Source organism: Poromitra crassiceps, assembly GCF_964638095.1.
Source record: "Poromitra crassiceps genome assembly, chromosome: 3".
In the NCBI taxonomy this organism is placed as follows: domain Eukaryota; kingdom Metazoa; phylum Chordata; class Actinopteri; order Beryciformes; family Melamphaidae; genus Poromitra; species Poromitra crassiceps.
Window position 1 is genome coordinate 76,089,730 of NC_139625.1, and position 25,379 is coordinate 76,115,108.

General features: G+C 43.9%; 3 protein-coding genes across 3 annotated transcripts in view; all 3 read right to left on the minus strand.

Moving 5' to 3' along the window:
• Positions 1–320: 320 nt before the first annotated feature.
• Positions 321–11,367, minus strand: LOC310773523 (augurin-A-like). The gene is made up of 4 exons (XM_083633418.1): positions 11,276–11,367; positions 10,505–10,558; positions 7,331–7,485; positions 321–1,128 (listed from the first exon to the last, which is right to left on the minus strand). Exons 1-4 carry the CDS (start codon positions 11,343–11,345, stop codon positions 979–981), a joined length of 429 nt encoding a protein of 142 aa, XP_083489544.1. The 5' UTR covers positions 11,346–11,367; the 3' UTR covers positions 321–978.
• Positions 11,368–14,650: 3,283 nt separating this feature from the next.
• otos2 (otospiralin 2) lies at positions 14,651–17,047 on the minus strand (the record flags this gene model as incomplete). The annotated part of the gene is made up of 3 exons (XM_083633152.1): positions 14,651–14,832; positions 14,970–15,002; positions 16,978–17,047. The coding sequence occupies 3 exons, from the start codon at positions 17,045–17,047 to the stop codon at positions 14,651–14,653; spliced, it is 285 nt and encodes a 94-aa protein (XP_083489278.1).
• A 4,364-nt stretch (positions 17,048–21,411) lies between these two features.
• Positions 21,412–25,379, minus strand: part of LOC310773275 (interleukin enhancer-binding factor 3-like) — a gene marked incomplete at its 3' end in the record, with an annotated part of 32,711 nt that continues 28,743 nt past the window's right edge. The window contains exons 19-21 of the mRNA XM_083633153.1: positions 24,534–24,611; positions 22,198–22,542; positions 21,412–21,521 (exon numbers count right to left, since the gene is read on the minus strand). Of these exons, the coding sequence (XP_083489279.1) occupies positions 21,412–21,521; positions 22,198–22,542; positions 24,534–24,611 (533 nt within the window). The remainder of the gene's footprint in view (positions 21,522–22,197; positions 22,543–24,533; positions 24,612–25,379) is intronic.

A 25,379-nucleotide genomic window follows, 5' to 3' on the forward strand; every position in this document is an offset into this window, starting at 1 on the left:
AAGTCATTAGGAACAAATTGACTGAGAAAGTAATGAAAATGTTGAATGATAATTTAGAATAAAGCAAAAACAGTGCAGGTTTGTCTGGGAGCAGGAGGGAGGGTGAGCATGATGTATTTACACATTTTGATTAGGACTGAACTTGATGTAGTGGAGGCCACTGTAGAAATACCCCCTCATGTATTTATCATGTATTAATCATGCTGGTAATTATTTCTCTCATATCTTACAGTAGAAACAAATGACTGTGCTGTAATGTTGTTGCTGTAATGTTGTTGGATATGATTTTGACATATCTTACAGTAGAAACAAATGTGTGCTGTAATGTTGTTGGATATGATTTTGACATATCTTACAGTAGAAACAAATGAATGTGCTATAATGTTGTTGGATATGATTTTGACATATCTTACAGTAGAAACAAATGAATGTGCTGTAATATTGTTGGATATGATCATGTCTTACAGTAGAAACAAATGAGTGTGGTGTAATGTTGTTGGATATGATCATGTCTTACAGTAGAAACAAATGAGTGTGCTGTAATGTTGTTGTAGGATATGATTCCGTCCATAATCCCATGACTATCTGCACTGTAGGTAGAGATAACAGAGAAACTATGATCTAAATAGTCGACTTCTACATTCTCAAATTGTTCTTGTAAATTAAATAATTAAGTTTAACAATTCGTCAATTTGCTGGGGACCCCCCTGGAATGCCCTCGAAGACCCCTGGTGGTCCCCGGACCCTACATTGAGAACCACCGCACTAATCCCTAGTTGCCATTGATTAATTTTTTATTTTCTTTTTTAAACAAATGATCTTGAGGATGGAGCCTGAATGCAGCTGTATTTCAAAAACCATGCAGAAAGACAGAGTGACCTTCCATATAATCCATATAATAATTGTTATTTATAGCTTCTTCTTTTTTTGAGTCATGGAATGAATCAGATCCGTCAGAATCCCAGTCAGGCTGGAGGATTAATAGTAGTCGTAATTGACGTCGGCGCCGTGCCTGTAGGAGCCGGCGTGCTGAGGGCGGATGGGCGCATTCTCGTCATAATGATGCTGTCGCCCCGGGTCACTGGACCGCCGCTGGTCCATCCAGTAGGACAGATCCGCCTCCAGCCTCTGAGGGGGAGGATGACAACATATGTGTGACAGTCTGGGAGAACCCTTCACATGTTGCTGCTACACATTGTTGGTAATGAGGCAAAGGAGGGTGAAAATGAGTTTTGCAGGTATTTTGAGATTTTATCAAGGTGAATAATTATTTTCATAAAACAAAAGGGAAAGGGAAAGTATTTATTTTTATGGTTTTGGTGGAATATAGAAAGAATGTGGAATGTTTAAAAACATTTTTCTCATGTTTTACTTTTAGACACATAACAGATTAAAATACTCATAACTGATCTGAGAGAGCTATCGCAGTCATTCCAAAAGTTATATACAGAAATAATTTCACCAAGGCTGCACGCCTGCATCTGGAGAGACTGTTGCTCATTTTGGTTGATGATGGACAGTTGCCTATTTACTGTGTTTTCCAAAGTGCTGTAATCAAACACGGTTTTAATGATAATTAAAATTTGAAATGGTAATACTAACCATCACCATAGTTAGAGTGTTTTCAAATTAAAATTTTGCATATTCTTAGTAAGAGGTTAATGTACGATGACACAGGACAGACTGTTATGCTGTCACCCCCTGTTGACTGACTGTGCACAGTGCACACACACTCACACAAGTTTTAAGTTTTAAGAGGCAGTTGAAACCCAAATGACATCTTATGTGTATAATAAATAGTAAGCATCTAGACATTATCCAGCAAGCATCGGTTCAGACAGTGACATCAATGGACGGGGCCCTGGTGGTGGTGCCGTTCAGACGCCAAAATTATCAGATGGTGTCGTCTCCACGTCTAATAATAGTTCAGCCAGGTGCTCTCTTACAAAACAAGAAATAATGATCATATTTGCTCTGAGCCTGAAAACAGCAACATGTGTTTTGTTGTTGTTGAATAAAACAACATTGACAATTTATTGTGATCAGATGGTGATACTGTGACGTGCACTCCACGTGCAAACACTACTATTTCATTCAAGAACACTCAAGTCATAGAATTAACCATTTATTGCATAAATGAATATAATGCATACAATTATGTTTGGCGTTGAAGGCTCCACTCTTAGAATTAATTCAATATTTAATTTAATATTTAATTAATTTAATTCTCCCTGAACTCGGCTCAGCAGCATGCTACGCCGAGCAGGGAGAGCAAGCAGAATCCCCCATGGGAATAAAATATTCCAGATACATTTAAACCATAGAAAGTAAAAGAGGGAGCCTAAAAGCAAGACATGGAAACATGTTCATTTTTTGAGCCATGCAGACTCCAGAGCTACAATACATGATAGCATTTGCATTTGATCTAAAAGGTGGAGGTTGGGGTGGAGGTGGCAAAGCGTTGCCAGCAGCCGCACGATCCAGCAAGGTGGGGAACAGATCAGTGAGTGAGAGGCTGCCCTATTTAAACGGACCGCCTTGTTGTGAGAATGACTGTGATTGGAGAATTGGTTAAACGGTGAACCAAACAGAGGCTGTCAGCTGGTACAGCTGGGGCGTAGACTATGACATCATGTCTTGAATGAACTAACGCAGGCTTCATTAATTTACCTATTTTTTTTTAGCTGTGGCCAGTCTGTCATCAGTGAAGGATCATCAGTGAGTGATGTCATCAGTGATGAAAGAAAGTGGCCATGCTGCAGAAAGAAAGTGGCCAGGTTGCCGATGATGTCATGCAGTTTTCTGTCCTCACAAAAGAGAGTGGCCAGGTCGCTGATGACGTCACACCGATGATATCGCTGTAATCTATGATGTCATAAATCCTTCCCTGCAGAAGCCTGTCTTACAACTGTTGCATTGATGTCATAAAATACCGTTTAATAGAGTAGGGAAACACTGGATGGATCAATCCAAATGGAGGCGGTAATGCAACATTTAAAGGGTGCCAACTGCCATAAAACACCACAGAAGAAGAAGAAGAAGAAGATGATGTCGTAAATGAAATTATTCGTGAAAGACACTGGTCATGTCATTGTTTAGCCACTGATGTTGCAATGTCTATGAAACTAACATCATCAGTGATTTATGACATATCTGAAGATGTCACAATGTCTTTGACAATATCAATGTCTGTCAAAACATTTAACTACTGCTGCTAATTAGGCCTATGTGCAATATTTGACAATGCCACACAAAAACAAAGGCAGAAGTAAGAAAAACAAATGCACAAGCAAGAGGTCTGCAAAAGGAAAGGTGCCTACAGTGATAGATGGCATTTCCATGGAGATGTCCAAGGAGCAGCTGGAGGAGCACATTGTTCACCTTCAAGAGGAAATGGACAGAGACACGGAGGACTTGGAGAAACCACTGGAGGAGAGGGTCAACTTGTTTTACAACTTTGTGAAACAAAAGAAGGAGAGTGGAACAATTGACAGGTCTAATAAGGAGATCTTGGCGGAGGCGCAGAGTCTGGATGTGGTGACCACGGCCCCGCTCATCCTCAGCGAGCTGCTCCTCGATGAGAACATCCGCGACCAAGAAATCCATGCCAAGGCCGCCCCTTTTGTCAAGTGGCTGAAAGAGGCAGAGGAGGAGAGGGTGGGCAGTGAGGAAGAGGAGGAGGAGGAATACGATGAGATTCATGAGAATGTTGCGGCTGTTTCTTCGTCCCCTAAAGTGGAGAATGAGTCTCTCTGCCAACAGACCTTGAGCAAATCACATGAAGAGCAGGCATTGGGAATGCCGGAGCAGACCCAGCATGAAGAGCATGCATTGGGAATGCCAGAGCATCAGCTTCAGGCCAACAAGGAGGAGTTGGAGAAAAAAGTGGACAAGTTCAGAAAATGTTACTTGTGTGAGCGTGCCTCCTGCAGAGAGAAGCAGCGTGAACTCAACGCCTGTGAAGCAGACAGGGACACCCACAAAACAAAGCTCAGAGAAAAAGACTTCAGCAACAAAGAGCTAAACTTTAAGCTCAAGACCTCTAAAGTGGAGAATGATGCCCTCGAAAGAGAGAGGGACACCCTGAAAGCAGAGAGGGACACCCTGAAAGCAGAGAGGGACGCCCTGAATGCAGAGAGGGACGCCCTCAAAGCAGAGAGGGATGCCCTCAAAGCAGAGAGAGACGCCCTGAAAGCAGAGAGGGACGCCCTGAAAGCAGAGAGAGACGCCCTGAAAGCAGAGAGGGACACCCTGAAAGCAGAGAGAGACACCCTGAAAGCAGAGAGAGACGCCCTGAAAGCAGAGAGAGACACCCTGAAAGCAGAGAGGGACACCCTGAAAGCAGAGAGGGACACCCTGAAAGCAGAGAGAGACGCCCTCAAAGCAGAGAGAGACGCCCTCGAATCAAAGCTCAGAGAGTTTGACTTTCAACTCGAGGCCTCTAATTTGGCTCTCTGCCAACAACTAGAGAGGGGGGACGCCCTCGGAGCAAAGCTCAGAGAAAAAGACTTCAGCAACAAAGAGCTAACCTTTAAGTTCATGACCTCTGAAGTGGAGAATGACGCCCTCGAAACAGAGAGGGACACCCTGGAAGCAGAGAGGGACACCCTCAAAACAGAGAGGGACGTCCTGAAAGCTTCAAAGCTCAGAGAGTCTGACTAGAGAAGGGGGACACCCCCGAAACAGATGAGGGACACTCCTGAAGCAGAGAGGGATGCCCCTGAAGCAGAGAGGGATGCCCTCGAAACAGAGATGGCCTCTCTAAAGGCCCCTAAAGTGGACGATGAGGCTCGCTGGTTCTCTCTCCCAAAGACTGTCACTTTTGCAGTTCCCCTAGTACTGCTGGCCAGGGTGGGGGTATTGGGTGTGCGGAGGTATTCATAAGTTATTTCCTCTGTCATCTTTTGAGGGCCGACTCTTAGTTCAGTTTCGAACTACAAGTACTTCAAGTTGAACTGTCAAACCCAGTGCTTTGTGCCATGGTGTATTGACCGCTTACTGTAAGAAATTTATACAGGATTTATCTGATCTGCTGGCCTTTGGTATTCATGTTTGTCGCCCTACTAACATTAGACCTTTGGTAAACGATTTCGAAAACCTTGTTGACTCGTTTTAATCTTGTTCAAAACCTCAGTGGCATCAAATGCTTCACAGGGAGATCATCTTCAGCATCAACAATCCGGGCATTGGACTCTAGGCACAGAACCATGGCCTGTGAAGTAGAGGGCGATGCCCACCACAAAGGACTGCAGGACCTCCCAGAAAAGGCCCGAGAAACAGCTGCGAGCAACAAAGAGGTAGACACTAAGCTAAAAGCCCCTAAAGTGGACGATGAAGCGTTTTCTAAAAATCGTGTGTTAAAGAAAAGCATTTACATTCCAAAAGTCATAAAGGTTATTCACGTTTATGAAGATCATCATGCTGAACCCAAATTCGCGTTCCCATAAACTTTTGTTAACCACAGACCTTATTTTATGCATTTAAGTGAAATCTCCATTCTAAACCCCATTCAATTTTTTGCTGAGGAACCCGGAAGTACACTTCCGGACTCATTCCTGCGGTTCTCTATTCTCAGTGAAACAGGGTAGAGAGGCGACACATAGCGTGTGGAGCAGTTTGATCAGTGAAACAGGGTAGAGAGGCGAGACATAGCGTGTGGAGCAGTTTGATCAGTGAAACAGGGTAGAGAGGCGAGACATAGCGTGTGGAGCAGTTTGATCAGTGAAACAGGGTAGAGAGGCGAGACATAGCGTGTGGAGCAGTTTGATCAGTGAAACAGGGTAGAGAGGCGAGACATAGCGTGTGGAGCAGTTTGATCAGTGAAACAGGGTAGAGAGGCGAGACATAGCGTGTGGAGCAGTTTGATCAGTGAAACAGGGTAGAGAGGCGAGACATAGCGTGTGGAGCAGTTTGATTTGACCGTTGGAAAGTAGGCATGCCTGAGATGAGGGACTGGGATAGAGTACTGCAGGGATGACGTATTTTTGTAGTCGCAACATGGAAGTCCCGGACTTCCGGGTTCTTCTTCGATCATTATTTCTTGTTTTGTAAGAGAGCGCCTGACTGAACTACGGTACTACAGCGGGTACATTTTATAAGTTAGAGTTAGTGCTGCTGGCTGCCCGTCTTGAAGCTGCGACGAGCCGCCATAAATAAGGATATTCCTGGAATGTGAGTTATCAAGACATTATTACCATAGAGCTAAACAGTCACGTGACATCTCCAGCCCCGGAAGACAATTCCCCATTCATTTTTCCTTATATAACGAGTTTTAAGGCTGGAACCAAGCCAACCAGCGACCTCATCTTTTCACTTGATTTTTCACAGGCGGACAGGTTTGCCTGTGAGTCTCTGCTGAGGGAACAAACGTCCTTCAGGCCGCTGGTGGCAGAAAAGATCCTGAAGGCTGAATGAAGCCTGAGCAGCTCGGATAGGGGGGTCAAAGAAGCTAATCATCATCATGATTCCCAAATCATTCATACAAAGCATCCCACACACGCACACACATATATATACACACAGACACACACACACGCACGCACGCACGCACACAGACACACAAACACACACACACACACACACACACACACACACACACACACAAACACACACACACAGACATATACACACACACACACACACACACACACACACACACACGCATGCACACACATATATACACACACACACGTGTTCCTGACTGTTATTGGCTTGGCCTTGCGCTTGCTGCATGTTTCACGGTCAAATCATAACGAGCTCTATGGTCGTTATACAATAGCTGACCTTTTGGAGGAAATGGTTTGATGTCTGTGAAATGCCAGCGTACACGGAACAGCCAATCAGCCGCTGCGGGTAATTAAATCTAAAAGGAAAAGTGAAATGTTTGACGTGCCGGAGATGGAAATTGGTGTACGTGTATACAGTATGTTGCTCGTCTTTTTCTGTAGCAAATTCCTTTTATGTCCCAATAAATAAACTCTAAATTTTGCGATGCTTTCTCACTTCTACATCTACAGATAACCGAGAACGATTCGAGTGAAGATTATTATAAAATTCACATCCCATCATGCTTAGGGGCAGGTATAGAAAATTGTTGCATGTGCTACAAGCTCAACTCGACTATGGCTGGATACGGAAACCCTGTACCACTATGGACCCGGTGCTACATTTACAACCGGTACTACCGTTAGCGAACTGCCATGCAGAAAGTCTTCCATAAAATAACTGTTAAAATTTCTGGCACATCAATGGGAAAGAAAGTTTACTGACTACACATTACAGAATCTGGTATGTTTTCTGTTTTCTGAGATCATCATGTTGAAGGACCCACCGCTTCATCGTAGCCCATCTGCATGAACTGGCTGATCCACTGCTGCACATCCGGCCGGCTGCGGTCCCAGATGTTCCTCCTGGGCCTCCGTAGACCGCTCAGGAACTCTTTGGCCTGAGCTGGGGCCACGGCCACCGCCTCAGACTTTTGACCCACTGAGAGAGACATGCAGGGAGGAGAGGTGGGAGGTGGAGAGACAGGTGGGGAGGAGACAGGTGGGAGGAGAGAGAGGTGGGAGGTGGAAGAGAGACAGGTTGGAGATGAGACAAGTGGGAGGAGAGAGAGGTGGGAGGTGGAAGAGAGACAGGTTGGAGATGAGACAGGTGGGAGGAGAGGTGGGAGGTGGAGAGACAGGTGGGGAGGAGACAGGTGGGAGGAGAGAGAGGTGGGAGGTGGAAGAGAGACAGGTTGGAGATGAGACAAGTGGGAGGAGAGAGAGGTGGGAGGTGGAGAGACCGGCAGGGAGGAGAGAGAGGTGAGAGGTGGAGAGACAGGCAGGGAGGAGAGACAGGTGGGAGGTGGAGAGACAGGTGGGAGGAGAGACAGGTGGGAGGTGGAGAGACAGGCAGGGAGGAGAGACAGGTGGGAGGTGGAGAGACAGGTGGGAGGAGAGACAGGTGGGAGGTGGAGAGACAGGTGGGAGGTGGAGAGACAGGTGGGGGGTGGAGAGACAGGCAGGGAGGAGAGACAGGTGGGACATGGAGAGACAGGTGGGGGTGGAGAGACAGGCAGGGAGGAAAGACAGGTGGGACATGGAGAGACAGGTGAGACGTGGAGAGACAGGTGAGACGTGGAGAGACAGGTGGGAGGTGGAGACACAGGTGGGAGGTGGAGAGACAAGTGGGAGGTGGAGAGACAGGCGGGGAGGAGAGACAAGTGGGATGTGAAGAGACAGGTGGGAGGTGGAGAGACAGGTGGGAGGTGGAGAGACAGGTGGGGAGGAGAGACAGGTGGGGAGGAGAGACAGGTGGGACGTGGAGAGACAGGTGGGAGGAGAGACAGGTGGGAGGTGGAGAGACAGGTGGGAGGTGGAGAGACAAGTGGGAGGTGGAGAGACAGGTGGGTGGTGGAGAGACAGGTGGGAGGTGGAGAGACAGGTGGGAGGTGGAGAGACAAGTGGGAGGTGGAGAGACAGGTGGGAGGTGGAGAGGCAGGTGGGAGGTGGAGAGACAGGTGGGAGGTGGAGAGACAGGCGGGGAGGAGAGACAGGTGGGAGGTGGAGAGACAGGTGGGAGGTGGAGAGACAGGTGGGAGGAGAGACAGGTGGGAGGTGGAGAGACAGGTGGGAGGTGGAGAGACAGGTGGGAGGTGGAGAGACAGGTGGGAGGTGGAGAGACAGGTGGGAGGTGGAGAGACAGGTGGGAGGTGGAGAGACAGGTGGGAGGTGGAGAGACAGGTGGGAGGAGAGACAGGTGGGACATGGAGAGACAGGTGGGAGGAGAGACAGGTGGGAGGTGGAGAGACAGGTGGGAGGAGAGACAGGTGGGAGGAGAGACAGGTGGGAGGTGGAGAGACAGGTGGGAGGAGAGACAGGTGGGAGGTGGAGAGACAGGTGGGAGGTGGAGAGACAAGTGGGAGGTGGAGAGACAGGTGGGAGGTGGAGAGACAGGTGGGAGGTGGAGAGACAGGTGGGAGGTGGAGAGACAGGTGGGAGGTGGAGAGACAGGTGGGAGGTGGAGAGACAGGCAGGAGGTGGAGAGACAGGGAATCTATTAAAGCACTTTGAGTTGCATTCTATCCTATCCTATAATAAAATTTCCTAGGTGGACGGGCGGGTGGGCCGGCCGGCCGCGGAGGGTGTCACGATTTGCGCCACCATTTTTCTGCTAAGAACAAATATTTTTAAAGTTTAATATTTTTTATATATTTATATTTTATATGAACGAGGATAAGGGGCGCGCTGAAGACATGAACACAAGCCATATTCACTCTTGGCTATAACAGCTTTGTGCTGCATTAGGTACAGTTAAAACAACCAAAGAGCTAATAGAATAACAGCCATCAGCCCTCAGCGTCAAGGTGAAGAAAACACTGAATTTGTTTGAAATAAGCATAATAGCAAAAAATAAATAATACAGAGAATCGTATGAAAACTTTCCCCGAGGCTATATTCACATAATCTGCTCAATATTCAAAGAAGTTGATCATTTGACAAAAGATTCCTGCAGTTATTGCATTCACTGTTTGGGATAATTGTTCTGTGCTGTTATTGTTATGTATTGAAAATAATATAAATATCCATAAAATATGTTTTTGTCAGGGGTCGTCTGTTTACTGTTTGTTGTGTGTGTGTGTGTGTGTGTGTGTGTGTGTGTGTGTGTGTGTGTGTGTGTGTGTGTGTGTGTGTGTGTGTGCATACGCGCGTGCGTGCGCGCAGGTCAAGGGGAAAGCAGAGATTAAATCTGGCGTCCCGCAGGTGTCATCAGCCGTACTCTATAAATACAGGACAAAGCCGGCTGAAGCTGTCACCTGTCAATCAACAGAGGGTCTATGGGGGCCTCAATCCTGATAAAAACGGTGTTGGGAGACTGGGAAGTGTGAAAATGTTTGGTGCTGCTTTCCTGCAGGCGAGTCTGATAAAAGAAAAAGAGTGAGAAAACATGTCTTTCACTTGACTTTGATTGTAACATTGTGTAATAACCAAGGGGCAACCTCCAGGTTTGAAAAATGCAGAAGTGCTTTAAACCTGCATTCTGTCTAATGGCCAGCAGGGGGTGACTCCTCTGGCTGCAAAAAGAAGTCCGATTGCATAGAAGTTTCTGGGAAAATTACCCTACTTCTTATTGGATTTATTACCTCAGTAAACACTTTCCTAATGAATCAATCGCTATAGTTTCAAGTCTTCTTCAATACAGCATGATGTTCATAGACCAGTGGTTCCTGTTTTGTGACAGCCAGGGGTTAAATTGAGCTGCCTGGTGCCATCAACTAAAAGGGGACTCAGACAGCTATAGATTTATTATGATAGATATACAATTATGTCACTATTCTAACTGATTAAAGCTCGAATTTATGTGCAAAACGGCCCAAAACACTTTCTAAAAAACACATTTTTAATTTACGACACCCCCCCCCCCCATGCAGATGAATGGACTGGATGGAATGGATGAATGGTCAATATTTGTATATGTGATACAATAATAACAAGAGAAAAACCATCCATAGGCTACCTACCATCTGGTTTCTTTAGCAGTCTCTGCAGCTTGTCTTCTGTTGCAGTGATGCTGCCTGTTCGACGGAGAGGACAAGAAGAAGACAGTTGAAGTGATGTTGATAGTTTGGGAAGCTTTGTACATGTACAAACAAAACAGTGTTACCAACTGTCATAACAAATAGTGCATGATTAAGCTGTCGGCACAGCTGATCCTGATACTGGATTGACATCTGTTCGGCAAAAGAGTGCAATGAAGCAATGCAACACCACTGCAGTTTGTATTGTCATATGATTTTGGCCAGAATCGCACGGTTGTAGGTAGAGGGCCACTGGTGGTCCTCAGGCCCCATGTTGAAAACCACTGGTCTAGAGCAATTTTAAAAGATGCCGTTTTTGGTCTCTTTTTTTTGCTTTCTCATCCGTTTCTACATGCTGCACCACGATTAAAGATGCAAATCTGTCTTTCCACGCCTGAGTGAATGGACCAGAGAGGCTCTCTGGCTCATTTGCTCGCATTCAATTAACATAGAAAACAACTCCAGAGACTTCTAATTGAGTCTGCGAAGGTTATCCATCATAATGTCAATAAGCTTCAGTTTCCTTGATCTCTACCTTTAGATAGATAGTTAGAATACTTTATTCATCCCCGTAGGGAAATTTACAAATGACTGCAAGGGTCAATGAACCAGTCAGTGATTTTAAACGAAGGCACAGATGAACGAAGTAAGCAAACGAGCCACTAAATGAAGAAACAAATGAGCAAGCGATGAAACATGTTGTTGTGTTGGTACCTGAGTGAGCGCAGCAGAGCAGCAGAGCAGAAAGCAGCAGCAGTTGCAGACAGAAGCTGTGGAGCGCCATGCTTTCCTCACACACAGTGAGAGGCTTGAGAGAAGTCAGGACGCTCTCAGGAACATTCCTCACTGAAAACCTGCATCGACTGGTCCAGGAATGCCATCAAAATCCCAGGGATGAGTCTGTCAGATGGTCAGATTTCAGCTGAGACAGATGGAGGGGTATTTTAGTAGCCTAGTCTTTACTCTTTAAGGGCCATGCACAATCAAACATTCATTTCAAAAGATGCAGATGCATGTCTCTGGACAGGTACACACACACAGAACAATCAAACACTAAAAACATTAATTGACCTGCAAGTTGCATGCAAATTAATGTTCTTCATGTCTGATGCAACACCATTACGAATGCAGGGCCATCGTCAGACCACCCCCCCCCCCCCCCCGCCCCCCCCCCATGAGCAAAAGAGGAGGGCGCTTCAGTAAAGTGCTGCTTCAACAGTCACACTTTTTTGTTTTTTTGGGGGGCTCTTTATTAGATGACGAGGCCTTTTTAACAGGGATTTTGTTAAATCAGACACTGCACAAAAATTAAAAATGGATAAAAATCAATGTTGCTGCTAATCTTTGACATATCCCAGACTCTGATCATCCCCCGCCAAAAAACAAAACAAAAACACTACAAACAAAAGACAAAAAACAACTTGATTTATTATATTATTATTTATTATATTGGAAAAGAATTAATGTTTTTTTACACTATAGAAAGCACTGGCATAATGTAAACAAACTGGCATTTAAAGGGTTACAATTCTGAACATGATTAACAACTTGGTGTCTATGATGAGGACTGAAGTTGTTTGAAACATCTAGAAAAAACAACATTTTGTTAGAGGGGGTGGGGATACTCACATATATGGTTACAGGAGAAAATGTCCAAAAAGTTAAAGTGTATGATGAATTAAAGTGTCCCGAGGGTTAACAGAAAAAGTAAATGTATTACAAGAAAAACATCAGCATAAGACTGCTCTGGGGAAGCCCCTTTTTTTAAGGGCCCCCCTGTTCCGGGGCCCATGGACAACTGTATGATCCCCCCCCTACAAATGTACACATCTAGAAACACACAACATAAATGCACAGCACACACATGATTATACTGGATTAATTACATTAATTGGCCTATATATATGAATGCACAGCACAGTCATTATAAAGCCAGACAGATCTAAGAACACACAACTTGAATGCACAACACCTAAGTAAATTGTTAAAAAGCCCAATCCCACTTGGACTGTTTTAACCATTATGCTGGTTAGGCTATACCGGTATATATGCCACTGGTTACCTTAAAGTGCCACCTAGTGGATCTACTGGGTATGGCTGTAACACAGGTGCAAGCAGGTCCAACTTCCAATGCATTTAGGTGATTCAGTGCTGGGGCCCTCATCATTGATCCTATGTTACTTCCTGGCTTTAGACACAAAATGGCTGCTGTGAAAAAGGTGGATCCACGACAGTAGTTTATAATTCCTTGTTTTATGTTTTCCCATTTTTGTTTGACAAAATGTACTAGATCATTCCTCTTGATCCTCAAAACCTTCTTGGTCACCTCCAGAGTGTTAGTCATAGGCAGAGATGGGGACTTGGACTTGAGTCGCACTTTATACACACACACACACACCAGGCGAAACGCGTTGTTCGCATGCCTTTTTGTACCTACTTGTTTTAATCAGATATGAATTAAAGTGAAGAAATTCAGCCTTCTTGTGTGCGGTGACTCTCCTTCTTCAACCACTCATATATATATCGTTGCTTCTTGACTTCCTCATGAAAGGTGGAAGTGAAATAAGGTATGGCAACAGTCTGCCTGGTGGATTTTATCGGGCAACACTAAAAGTAAAACATGGAAAACATTCTTAAAGAAGGATCACTTTGGCTCCACAGTCAAATGTTATAAATATGGGTTCAATTATCCAATGGATATCATATTCACTGTCATTGTACAAACACACCACAATTCTCCATACTTCATGTATCAAACACGTTTCTTTCCTGGTAGGATCCTTACGTGGTCAACTCATCCTTAAGTCAAACAGACTTTCTAATGTCATCTGTACAGGAAACACTGACAGACGCTGCTTCCTGTTTCTTCATCATCAAACCCAAAGTATTGACACGAAGCAGCCACTTCCTCCAAGGATGCAAACGCTCTTCAGTTAGCCAACCACAAGCCAAGTGACTTGACTTGCTGAATGAAGAGAAGACTTGAGACTTGACTTGGGACTTAACTCTGACTTGTAATTAGATGACTTGAAAAGGTTTCTGAAGTATTGACTTGAGATCTTGTCTTTGTGTAAATGATGGACTTGACTTGGTACATTTAGATTTAGACTTGACTTGCAACCTTAAAATCCTGTAGGCCTACTGTATTTTTCTTTTAAAAATACAGCATGTCAAGCACCCAGAAATCCTACTTCATGAGCTTCAAACAGACAAGTAGACAACCCAAAGTACAGCACAAGGTGTATCAATAATCAGTGGATGTGAGGTGCTGTTGCCTTTGTACCATGTGTGTTGTGTACTATGTGTTGTGAAGCCATGCCATTAATGTTTTCACACCATGTAGAAACCTCAAGGATACACATCAGGAAGACGCAAAGTTTTTATCGATTGGCACACAGTGAACGTCTCAACAGCTTTCTTGTTGTTGTTTTTTACAGAAGAATGCCCATGTCGAGGTAACTTATCCTGGTTTGTACCCCCCCCCCCCCCCCCCCCAGACATGGTATAGATACAGTCAATGTCTCGTCATAGATGCTGGGGTAGCTGGCTGGGGTCATGGTCAGGGTGGGGTAAATCCCCCCATTCAGCATAGTTAGCATTTAGCTGCTAGCCCAGCCCAGGCAGACAGGATCGAGCTTTCAACCACCGCAGTAAACACACATCTGAACAGATGTCTATGTACTTGCTCTAGAATCCCCAATCCTGTAGTGTAGAGCCACAGCACCATCCTTTGGTGAGTCAGCCCATTGAGATATATGTTTTTTTTTACCCCACCATAGTAACATTTTGTGGGCGTTCCCACACAGACCGACTGTATCTATGGCAAGAATCGCTGGAGGGGAAAAAGTACCCGAATTGAACAATCAATAGACAGAGACTCAATGAAGTGAACCGAAACTTCTGGTTGGCTCGCTAAACTAAAGAAACTGATAGCAATGCGTTCAGGAACATTAAATTACAAATAGTGTTATTATCAATACTGAACATCCAGAAAATTTTAGCAATTAGGCCAAGTAATTGTTGAGTCATTTTTGGACGTTTGAGAGTTTGCAAAACCTTCATCCCACTCCTCGGTCTCACTGCTTGGGCTCACTCCTCTGGCTCGTGGCTGCCGTATCCCAGGCGGTCCGCTGAGGGGAAGTGAGCCCAGAAGGTTCGGGCCAGCTCATCGATCTTCTCGTAGCCGGCGTGCTTCCTCAGCTCCTCCACCCAGCCGAAGAAGTCGGACGAGGTCAGCGCCCAGTTCGGGACATTCCGCTTCTCCCTCCCTTCTGCAAAAAGAGACTGAGGTGAGCTGGAGTGAACCCAACTGGATTTAACGCTCATGCAACTTTATCAAACATATTGCAGTTAGTCCTGGGTGGATTGAGCAGAAACCTCAGAAATCCACCAGGATTCAAACACCCACCCGAAGCTTGACTGGCCTCCTCCTCCCCTGCCACTGAAAAGAAGAGAAACAACAAGGAACTTTAGATCAGGGATCCATAGTAGAATTTCCATCTAATGTGAGGCGGTGACTCTGAATCAATACCAGAAATTATTATTATTACACTGGACAAATAGGATACACCTCTTTATATTGGATTTTAATGTTTTAGAGTCACTGCATTATATTACATGGAAGCTGTTGAAATAAAATATGTTTTCCATAAAAATATTAATATAAAATACAATAATCACTAAAATCCAATATGAAGAAGATATAATTAATATGTGCTCCCTAATCTTAATTGTTGTGCTTTTTTCCCCCCGTCTGTTTTAGTTTTTTGTCTTGTGAGGGGATGGGGTAATGGGGTGAGGGGTGGGAGGAAGATGGCAGGAGCGGGTACATGTTCTTATTTGAAAGGTGATCTATTGCACTGTCCATGTTGCAATCATTTGAAAACTGAAAATAATAAAAATATTGTTAAAAAAAGAAAGAAAGAAAACAAATTACATTATTGACAATAGGCCTACATATTTCACAACAATGTATGTGCAAAATGGTGCATAGAAGGGGGAAACAAATTGTGTTTGGGCTGCACTGGGCATCAATTCACCAAACCTATTTACCATGGAAAACTCTACCATGGGAAACTTCCATGCCAGTTTATTTTTATAGAGTTATGATTGATGATGACGACTGACAAGCTAGTTGGTCATTGTGGTCAATCACAAGACGCACATGTTTTTACAGAACTTACCTTGTTTGTGCGGCTTTAATGGAAGACAGAAGCGATTTGAGCTTTGACTGATGACCTGTGATCTCTCTGCCTTTTCCCTCTCATTTGGATTTGTTGTCTTTTCAGCTTCATCTTTCTCTTAATGACTCTCTCCCTCTCTGTCTGTGCCTTTCTGCATTACAGCATGCTGTGCCACTGCCAGACCAACTGCTGGAATGTGTCGAGGTTCATCACAATAGTGAGAACATGCCAACCTCTTCGGCGTAGCTACATGTAGCCTACTACAGAATATGACAGCAGAGTGAGAAGTGTCAGAAAGTAACAGGAAGACAGAGCTTGGAAAGGGATTTTTATCTTGTATAGCCTACAGACTTCAAGTTTATTTCAGCTTCAGTTAGTGAAGTAATCTTAGATCATTTTCAACAAATGTGCCTTTTTTCCTGGAGAATGTAACTTGTTTCAGGACATTTTCCTGGCCAAAGTGAAATTGTCTTGAGAAAGTTTCTTGTTTCGAGATTGTCTTGTTTTATGATATTTCAATCGTGAAAGAACTCATATTGGTCTGAATTAAGTGACATTTACTGAAACCAGCAGATTATCTGCCAGTACAGTGAGAAAATTTGACAACAAATATCATGGGTGAGTCACACAAAGAGAGAGAGAGCTGAAAGAGAGAGAGATGCCACCCCTGACCCCTCGCAAACCGAGTGGAGAAATTCAACCCGCGGCAGACCTGGCAAACCTTCCACTGTCATAGAGCACTGATCGCCCATTAATTCAAAAGAATTTTATATTGAAAGTGTTGCATATCCAAATTACACCAAATCCGACACTTCCCTGTCCCCCACCAATACGCCCGCCAAGTGTGCAGACGATTGGACGAACGTCAATTGTCACTTTTCTTATAATGTCCTTTTATAGAGGGAATGCCTTTAAAAAAAGAAATTATGCTCTGACGACAATTGTATGTTCTCGCAAAACCCAATAAACAAAGCAACAACAATAATTCTGTAAAAAAAAGAAAATCCTGCCCCTTTAAATACCGTAATTGTTATTTAAAATACTATTATAATCCCATGAAAGGCAAAGTCATAAGCACTTGACAAGTTCAACAAGCTCTTTGTCAGATCATTGCCAGTCTTCCCCTTCCAAACCTTCCCACATTTAGAAGCCCATACTTCTAATCTAATCTGAGCATAGTGTGATAGGCTATCCGAGTCATGATCTCTCCCCAGGGTGTTTCTGTTGTCTTACCTGTTAGTCTCACCACCAGCCCCAGCATCAGGACACACAGCAGCAGGGAGACACGCAGGAGACCAGGCATTTTGGCTTCAAGAGAACAGAACAGAAAAAACAACAGAATGTGATTGTGAAACATGGCCTTTTAATCTGGTCAAAAATGAATTTGTGAGGCAGTCAAAGGAAAAATACATTTTGAATCAACTTGAAAAAAATGAAGTACTTTCAAATCCATCCATTCATTTTCAAAAACATTCCAAGTGTCCCAGTGAAATATTTTCCACGCCTGAAATGAAAACTCATAAATTATTTTACATCCAGACTAAAACTCATTTTAGGATGTCTTTAGTGAAATCATCTCACTGCACTGGCAGATAATTCCACCAGAATGTAACGTGTTTCAGGACATTTTCTTCGTAAGTGAAATTTCTTGTTGCCAGATTTTCTTAATTGTTTTATGATTTATTGAAAGAAGTCATATTGGCATGAATCAAGACAGATTCTCTGCCAGTAAAGTGAGAGAAAACGACTAAAAAGTATCATGAAATAAGCTGATAGTGTCTGGAGACAAGAGAAAATCACTGGACAACTTGGCATTTTCTGCAGTGAAAACAAAACGGATATTATTCCGTTGTCTAATGTGTTCCTTGTCGATGTTTCCGTACCTGTATATGGATGGTGGTCGGTGGATGTCGGAGTCGGTGAGCTGGATACTGCCTGGTCTGGATCCTGGCTGTGGATGTCTGTCTGGTCTTAGAGGAGGTTTACCTTCACAGCTCCCCTCTGTCTGGTCTTAGAGGTGGTTTACCTTCACACCTCACCTCCACATGCCTGACACGTCTGGTCCTCAGAGAGAGGACAGAGAGGCTGCTGTGTGAATGGCCATCTTTGTGGCTGGAAACCGAGCGGAGGAGCTCAGGGTTTGGCTGGGAGACCAGGGTAGCCTACTGGTACTGGTATCAGCCCTAATCATGAGCATGGATACTCATACACATAAAAAGTACATTAGCTGTACTGGATACTCGTTTCATCAGAGTATTCGGCTCAACCCCAATATTCATACTTTCTAAAATTCACTATACCACTACAGCTCTTTTTCATAAGGATCACAAGTAGGGACGCATCGATTGCAAAATTGTGGGCTGATACCGATGTTTAAAATAACAATTTGGCAGATAGCCTATATCAATGGTTTCTTATTACGGTACATCTTTTTTGACAGAGAAACAAAGAAATCTTCCTTATAAACAAATAACGGACCTGTTTTCTGTCGTTTGAGCCCTTCATCACACTATCTTTGACTGAGCACAAATCCAATCATACAAATGTAATAATTATGAAACAAACAAGAAATGATGTGACCCAACGATAGGCTAAATATCGGCCTCTGCAATCAATGAACACCACCTTTTTTGGCGATAGGCCGATTGCAGTGAACAAGGCCAACATCGGTCAATACCGATTTACGGACGATATATCGGTGCATCCCTATCACAAGATAAAACCATGCCATGTAAGTCATGTGATCGCCACAAAAAGAAAAAAACAAAGTGGTGCTGTCAACAGATCTGGTCCTCGGGCTGTGTGACCTAATAAAGCCCCAGGAGCCCCTGATGACGTCAGCGGGACCCCCGACTGGGCCGACCACACCTGGGTTCAATCTGCCCCCACTCTGCACAGATTACATTTACTCACGTTACTGTAAGAGCCCCAGAACTTTAATGGACAGAATGGTTCCACTGTTAGTCATGGTCATTTCCTACCTGCAAACATCAGGCTGTGAAAAAGAGCCTAGGCCTGGATCCGGCAACACCCACCCAAAAAAACACCACTCTTCAGGGATTCAACAATAAAGAATACAAGATAAAAATTCATTTTCTTCAGTTCTCAAATCTGTTCCGAGTAAACCCTCTTTCCAAACAAATAAAAAATAAGTTTCTCTGGCAGTGATATCAGTTAGGTTCAGTTTCCCCCCACAAGTAAAACCTCTTCCCAAACAAATCAATTAATGCTCAAAACAGACTTTGTAATTGTGCACTCACTTTCTAGCAAAATAATAATCAGGGGCACTTTGCTCCAAAATGCAGTGTAATTTATTTTTTACAAGAAAATATTAGAGCATTTACAACCAACACAGAAATGAACACATCCTCAGCTCAAAATTGTTGTTAATACCGGTATACTACATCATAAACCAAAATAAGCCCCTTATTTAGAAAATCAAATCATGACAAGAAATGTTTAGAGGATTTTTTGTGTGTGCACCCCCCCCCACTTTCCCCCCAATTGTACTTCACCAATTCCCCCTGAGGACGACATGACATTCACATAAACCTAGACATTATGGGGGATTATAGGCAGTTAAAGACAACAGGGAGACTATGATCCAAGATGACCTTGCTTCTGAAACATACAAGCACACATTCAGTACGTTTACATGCAAAATTCAAATTATTGCATTAGTCCGTACTTTTGAAATGCATGTAAACATGTTAGCTCAACTGAAATCGAAGTTATAAAAGTCAGACTAACACACCCAGATAATGCGATTTACTCCTGCATGTATTCACCTTATGTAGCTCCGCCCACTTGACCCAGTTGTGTTATGACTTCCTGTTCAAAACACCGTCTGTTTTACCTGGTCACTACTGTACTGTTATAGGAAGTGTAAACACAAAATAAATAGCTGCATTATTAACACATTCACTGCCAGCCTTTTTTTTTTTTTTTTTACTGTAGGTAGGTTCTGCCAGAGGGTTTTTTTGAGGATTCTGGCTCATTTTACAAGAGCCGAGGATTATTTTCTGCTTGGACTTTGTGAACACAAAGTTCACAAAAGTACTAATAGAATGTGTGCTTTCTCTGTCTAAAAGAGTTAGTTTGTAGAGTTAGTAGTTATGTAGATATTAGCCGTTGAGTACAGCATGGTTTCAGCGTCTGAGACTGAAAGCTGAGATAATCGCAGTTTTGTGAAATTCAATCAAACAGGCAGAACAGTCACTTTAACCATTTATTTTTGGCATCAGTGAGAGATCAGACATCTAAACAATATAGTTCTGAACGCCCTCTCCTTCAAACTCCTCCCTCCGTGGGCGTGTCTGGTGGCTTTCAGCAGCGTTTGTCACAAGCGAGTTTTCTGCTGCTGCTGCTGCTGCGAGTTTGAGCAGCCTCCCTCCCTGGCAGCGAGTGTGGACGGGGCTCACTCGTTTCTTGGGTTTGAGCTTTGATGAAGCTTTGTGCGATTCTAGGCTTTATGCTGCGTGTTTCAAAGTGTGTTTTCCACCCAGTCTATTCTTGGAACCCCCCACCGTTGCCACCGCTGTGCGTCAGTGCGAAAGCGAAAGCGTTTTCGCCATCTATTTTACAGTATGAGAACGGCTTCCTCGCGCTTTTCCCTGCAGTTTTGGCTCGCCTCTTCCTACTCTGGAGAGACATGTCGCCACTCAGTGGGTCGGTAAAATAGATTATACACATTCAATACCTCCAATATTTGTATAAAAGACGTAAAAGGGTTGGATCCACGTCCCACCGTCAAATTTTTTTTTTTTTTTTTTTAAGGCGAGATATCTCGTCCTTGGCAGTCAACCGTTGGATTCTGTAAGCCGAGATATCTCGTCAATGGCAGTGAACGTGTTAAGAGACATGCTGCTATCAGCTATCAGTTGTTAGAATTGGCCGAGCCTGCGGGGAAAGAGTGCATATCACCACCTATCGTAGCGGAGGGAAAGTGATTCCATAAAAAAAAAATCGATTTCCCACGCGTGCATGTATACTGAGACAAGGACAGTACCGGTAGTCCGAATAAATAGCCTAATCAAGCTATAACCATAGCTCGACTTAACTGTGCATGTAAACGTACTGAGTGTTTAACTTAGTGGAAAAGAACAATTAACTGACACCATGGAGTTACGAGATTAACAAGACCTGTAAGAAAAACATGATCCCCCCCCCCCCCCCCCCCATATAACTCACCTGTTACAGTCCATGGCTGTAAAAATAAGTCAGATTGTAAAGAATTCAATGGGAAAATGGCCCTACTTCCCACTTGATTTATTACCTCAGTAAACCCTTTCCTAATGGGTTTATGGTTTAAATCGCTAGTTTCAAGTCTTCTTCAATATAGCAGGATGTTCACTTTGTAAATGATGGTCCCATTTTTAGAGTAGACGATAAATCAGACTATGCTTTTGGGCGTGATATTGGTCGCCAACCCACTGATCACGCAGCTCGCCGATCATGGACCAATAGCAGGCGCCAGGAGGCGCTGGAAGAAGAAGCAGAAGGAAAGATGGCGGCGGTCAAAATGCCAAACTCAAGACTTCAAAAGGGGAATCCACAAAACAATGGGTGACGCCACGGTGGCTACGTCCTTATTTTCATACAGTCTATGGTTGAGAAGGTTGAAACGATGGCATGACCAGGTAAGAAAGGCTGTATATTATGAGGCGTTCATTGATAGTTCATGTTGCCATATCCAGGGTAGGAGGTCTGGTCTTGTCCTCCGTAGCCCTGGTATATGCTGCCCTGGGGGTTCTCCAAGGACGACTGGTTTGCCAAACCTGTGGACAGAACACACCAGGATGTACTGTCAGTTTTGTTGACTTTTTACCATGGCGCCCACTAGCGAAGCCGTGATAAATAATAGGAAATAATTATAGGAAAATGTCATCGTAAACTTTTGATTTAAAAATTTTATGATTATGTCCCCTTTTTTATGGGACATACAAGAATAATAGTAATAATGGCAATAATAATTGGGGGGGCGCAGCTGGCTCTATGTTCTCTGAGGGGAGGCTCACTCTCTCATACTTTGAAAACCCATGGCATAGATTCAATGATAACATCCCTGATACTTGTATCAGAGATTCAAGGGAAACATTGTTTCATTGCAGTATGCATGTTCAGGGAGGCTGTGAAAATGGGCGGGGCGTATGGTGTAATAACCACATAGCAGCCAGAACAATAATGTGACATCTAGGCTACTTTTTAGATTTTAACATTGTCGACTCCAAATTTGTTATAGGCGCGGTGGGCCTGTACAGGATCTGTACAGTTGTCTCTTAATGTTAATTTTGTTAACAGAAACTATGACGAAATATGCATGTCGACTACTTTTTTCCATGAATAAGTAGAGACTAAAATGCTCAGACGACAAAATTAAGAATAAATATAGACGGTTTTCCCCGTCAATGCAGCAGTTCAGTTTCCTGTGATAGAGACTCTATCCTCACTCACCGTAGTTATTATACACTTGGCCCCCTGTGACGGAGCTGGGGTACGCTGTGCTATACATGGAGCAGTCTGCTTGGCTATGGGCGCCACCCTGACCTGCCGCCTGACTCCCTTGGGTCACCAGCTTCTTCTTGTCATCTCTATAGCCGTAGCTATAGGGGCTGTCCTGGGCCATGAGAGGAGGTATTGGCTGGTAGCTTTCTGGTGTTGAGGTGTTGGAGGCTGTGGAGGACATAGGCGGGGTGGAGTAGGTGGATCCTCCATAGCCGGTGGTGCCAGATGCTCTGGAGGATCCTGCACCTTTGGATGTGTTGGTGGCTGCTGCTGAATTACTATCATAATGCTTATCTGAAAGGGGATTTAAAAAAAGTGGCACATATCACTGAAATAGATAGACAGATCTAGTAGATAGAGTAGAACAGATAGAGTAGTAAGGCTGATCCGTAGCGGCTTCTGGGACGTGAGTCGGGGTCTTAATTGGCCTCGGCTGGGTCTACTGGGCGAGGGTGTATGATGTTGACAGACCCGAAACACCTAACGACCCCAGATAACATCACTGATGACACGTCCTAGCGCATGCGGCAGTAGTGTATTTGAGAATGTAGAACCCTGGCTTGCCTCTGGCCAGTGACACTTAGGAAAGACTAGGTGACAACCAAGTATAGTTTGGTGACGAGCTGGAGAGACAGTTGACGGCCGGAGAGACGGCAACCCGGTACGGGATGGGATTAGCACCCCATCTTGGCTCTCTCGTGAGGGAGAAATCCACAAACGCTACGGATTAGCCTCCTGAAAATCTGCGCAAGATCGGCGCGGCCTGGGGTCCTCCAGGCTAGAGCGAGGTGCTCGACGCAGGTAAATGACGTGCAGCGCACAGGCCCTCTTGAGGCGTCCTTGAGGCATCCCTTCAGCCTCTGGATTGCCTTTGTCATGAGGGGGGTCTGGTGAGACGAAGGAGGAGCACGGCCGGGAGAAACCCACAGAGCCTAGATCCTCCATGCACCGAAGGGCCAATACTGCGGCGTAGCACTAGCTCTATTGCAGCGGATTGGGTTCTCTTTTACCCCTCCCGCGGGCAACGTTGCAGATAGAGTAGTAAGGCTGATCCGTAGCGGCTTCTGGGACGTGAGTCGGGGTCTTAATTGGCCTCGGCTGGGTCTACTGGGCGAGGGTGTATGATGTTGACAGACCCGAAACACCTAACGACCCCAGATAACATCACTGATGACACGTCCTAGCGCATGCGGCAGTAGTGTATTTGAGAATGAAAAAAAAAGACACAAATGCGTCCATACTGCTCACTAGCGTAATCCAAGTCTCCACAAGCCCTGAGATGCAAAGTTGACTTGAAAAGACGTAATTTACACCCTGTTTTTAGCTGTAATCTTCACCGTAGTCATGTGCTGAGGGAATGAGAAGGGCTACAGTGAAGATTTCAGCTAAAAACAGGGTGTAAATTAAGTCTTTTCAAGTCACCTTGGCATCTCAGGGCTTGTGGAGACTTGAAATACGCCAGGTCAGCAGTATAGAAGCTTTTTTCCCTTCTTTTTATCGGATCCGTTTGGATCGGCAGACACTATAAATAGCACACCTGGCAGTGAACACGCTATTTTTTGCTCCTTGAGACTTTCTTAACGGTTAATTACTTTAATTTGTCTTTACATTATGTCCAAAGGAACCCAACTGATGGAATATGCCAACCAAAAAGAAAGGAGGGAAAAAACTTGCATTAGAGCAATCCTCTCCTCAACGATCATCAAGTCATCCAGAATGTGGAGTAGGTCTTCCACTTTAGGGCTTTCAAAATAAAACCCTTATTGTAACTTTCATTTTAGTATTAATTTTGACTAATGCTTTACAGCCACAGTATCACCCCATATGTAATCTTAATATCACAATGGGTATTTTGATACAAGGTTTGCTGTTTAATTGGTTGATATACCTTTTTTCTCTAAAGGTGAGCATTTCAATGCCTTTACAATGCCTCTGAAAGTAAATCACGCTAGTCTGGCTAACTGCCGCTGTCTTGACACAGCCCAAATTGTAGTGTGTTTCGGAAAGGTAGGCTAGTTTAAACCAGGTCGCCTGCAGTCTGGTGACCGTCAGTTCATCCACTGAAGCGTCCGCTCCGGCTCCAGCTGTAACGGGCTGGGAAGCGATGTGAAAGTGTCAATGGTCTATCTTTAGCATTTATCACATTGTTTACCTGTGTTTGAAAACCCTGCATTGAGACGGTAGGATTTTTTTTAAATAAATAAATGCAAATCTAATTTTAGCTAGCAATTGAGTGGAGGCTAATGAAAGCACAGAGCTAATAGAGACAAGTAGTAGGCACTTACGATAACCTGTGGCAGCACTGCTCCTCCCATAGTTGTCCCTGTCCCCATAGTTGTCCCTGTCCCTGTCCCCATAGTTGGCTGTTAAAAACAAATGAAACAAATGACTTTTCAGTTACATTACTCACATGTGAACCTGAATTTCCCCAAGGGGATCAATAGCTTTCTTATGTGTGAGGTGCTTATAAACAGTGTTTAAAGGAACAGTTCACCCAATGTCTAGGGATCTTTTATTCTACAAAATAATATTCATATTTTATAATTAGACCATGGCTTTTCCGGATTGTATTCATGAAATATACATGTATGTTGTAACCTTTTGACCTAAAATAAAAGGAGAACTTCACCGAAAAACAATTCTAATTTATTTTGTACATGATCTCACACATATCCGAAAACTGTAAACAGTTTTGCAGGCATTCATTTAGTTTGACAGTTATTGAGAGTTGATTTGAGTTAAAGTCGATGCCAGGGACGTAATTTGTGCATGACATCACTGATCCACAACTTAACTCAAATCAACTCTCAATATCTGTCCAACTAAATGAATGCCTGCAAAACTGTTTAGTTTTCGGATATGTGTGAGATCATGTACAAAATAAATTAGAATTGTTTTTCGGTGAAGTTCTCCTGAAGTTTTCTTCAACACTAAAAAAAAACAAAAAACAGTTTCCAATCCATATACAGGAGCCAATTTGAAGTCCCTTGACAATTTAATTGACCCATGCGGAAATCACTGTTATAATCAAATTAAGAAGTATTTGAAATAAAATAAAATAGTTTAGCTGTATTTGTATGGTGTAAGCAAACGTGAACGAATATGAATGGCTTGACCAATAACATAGCGTC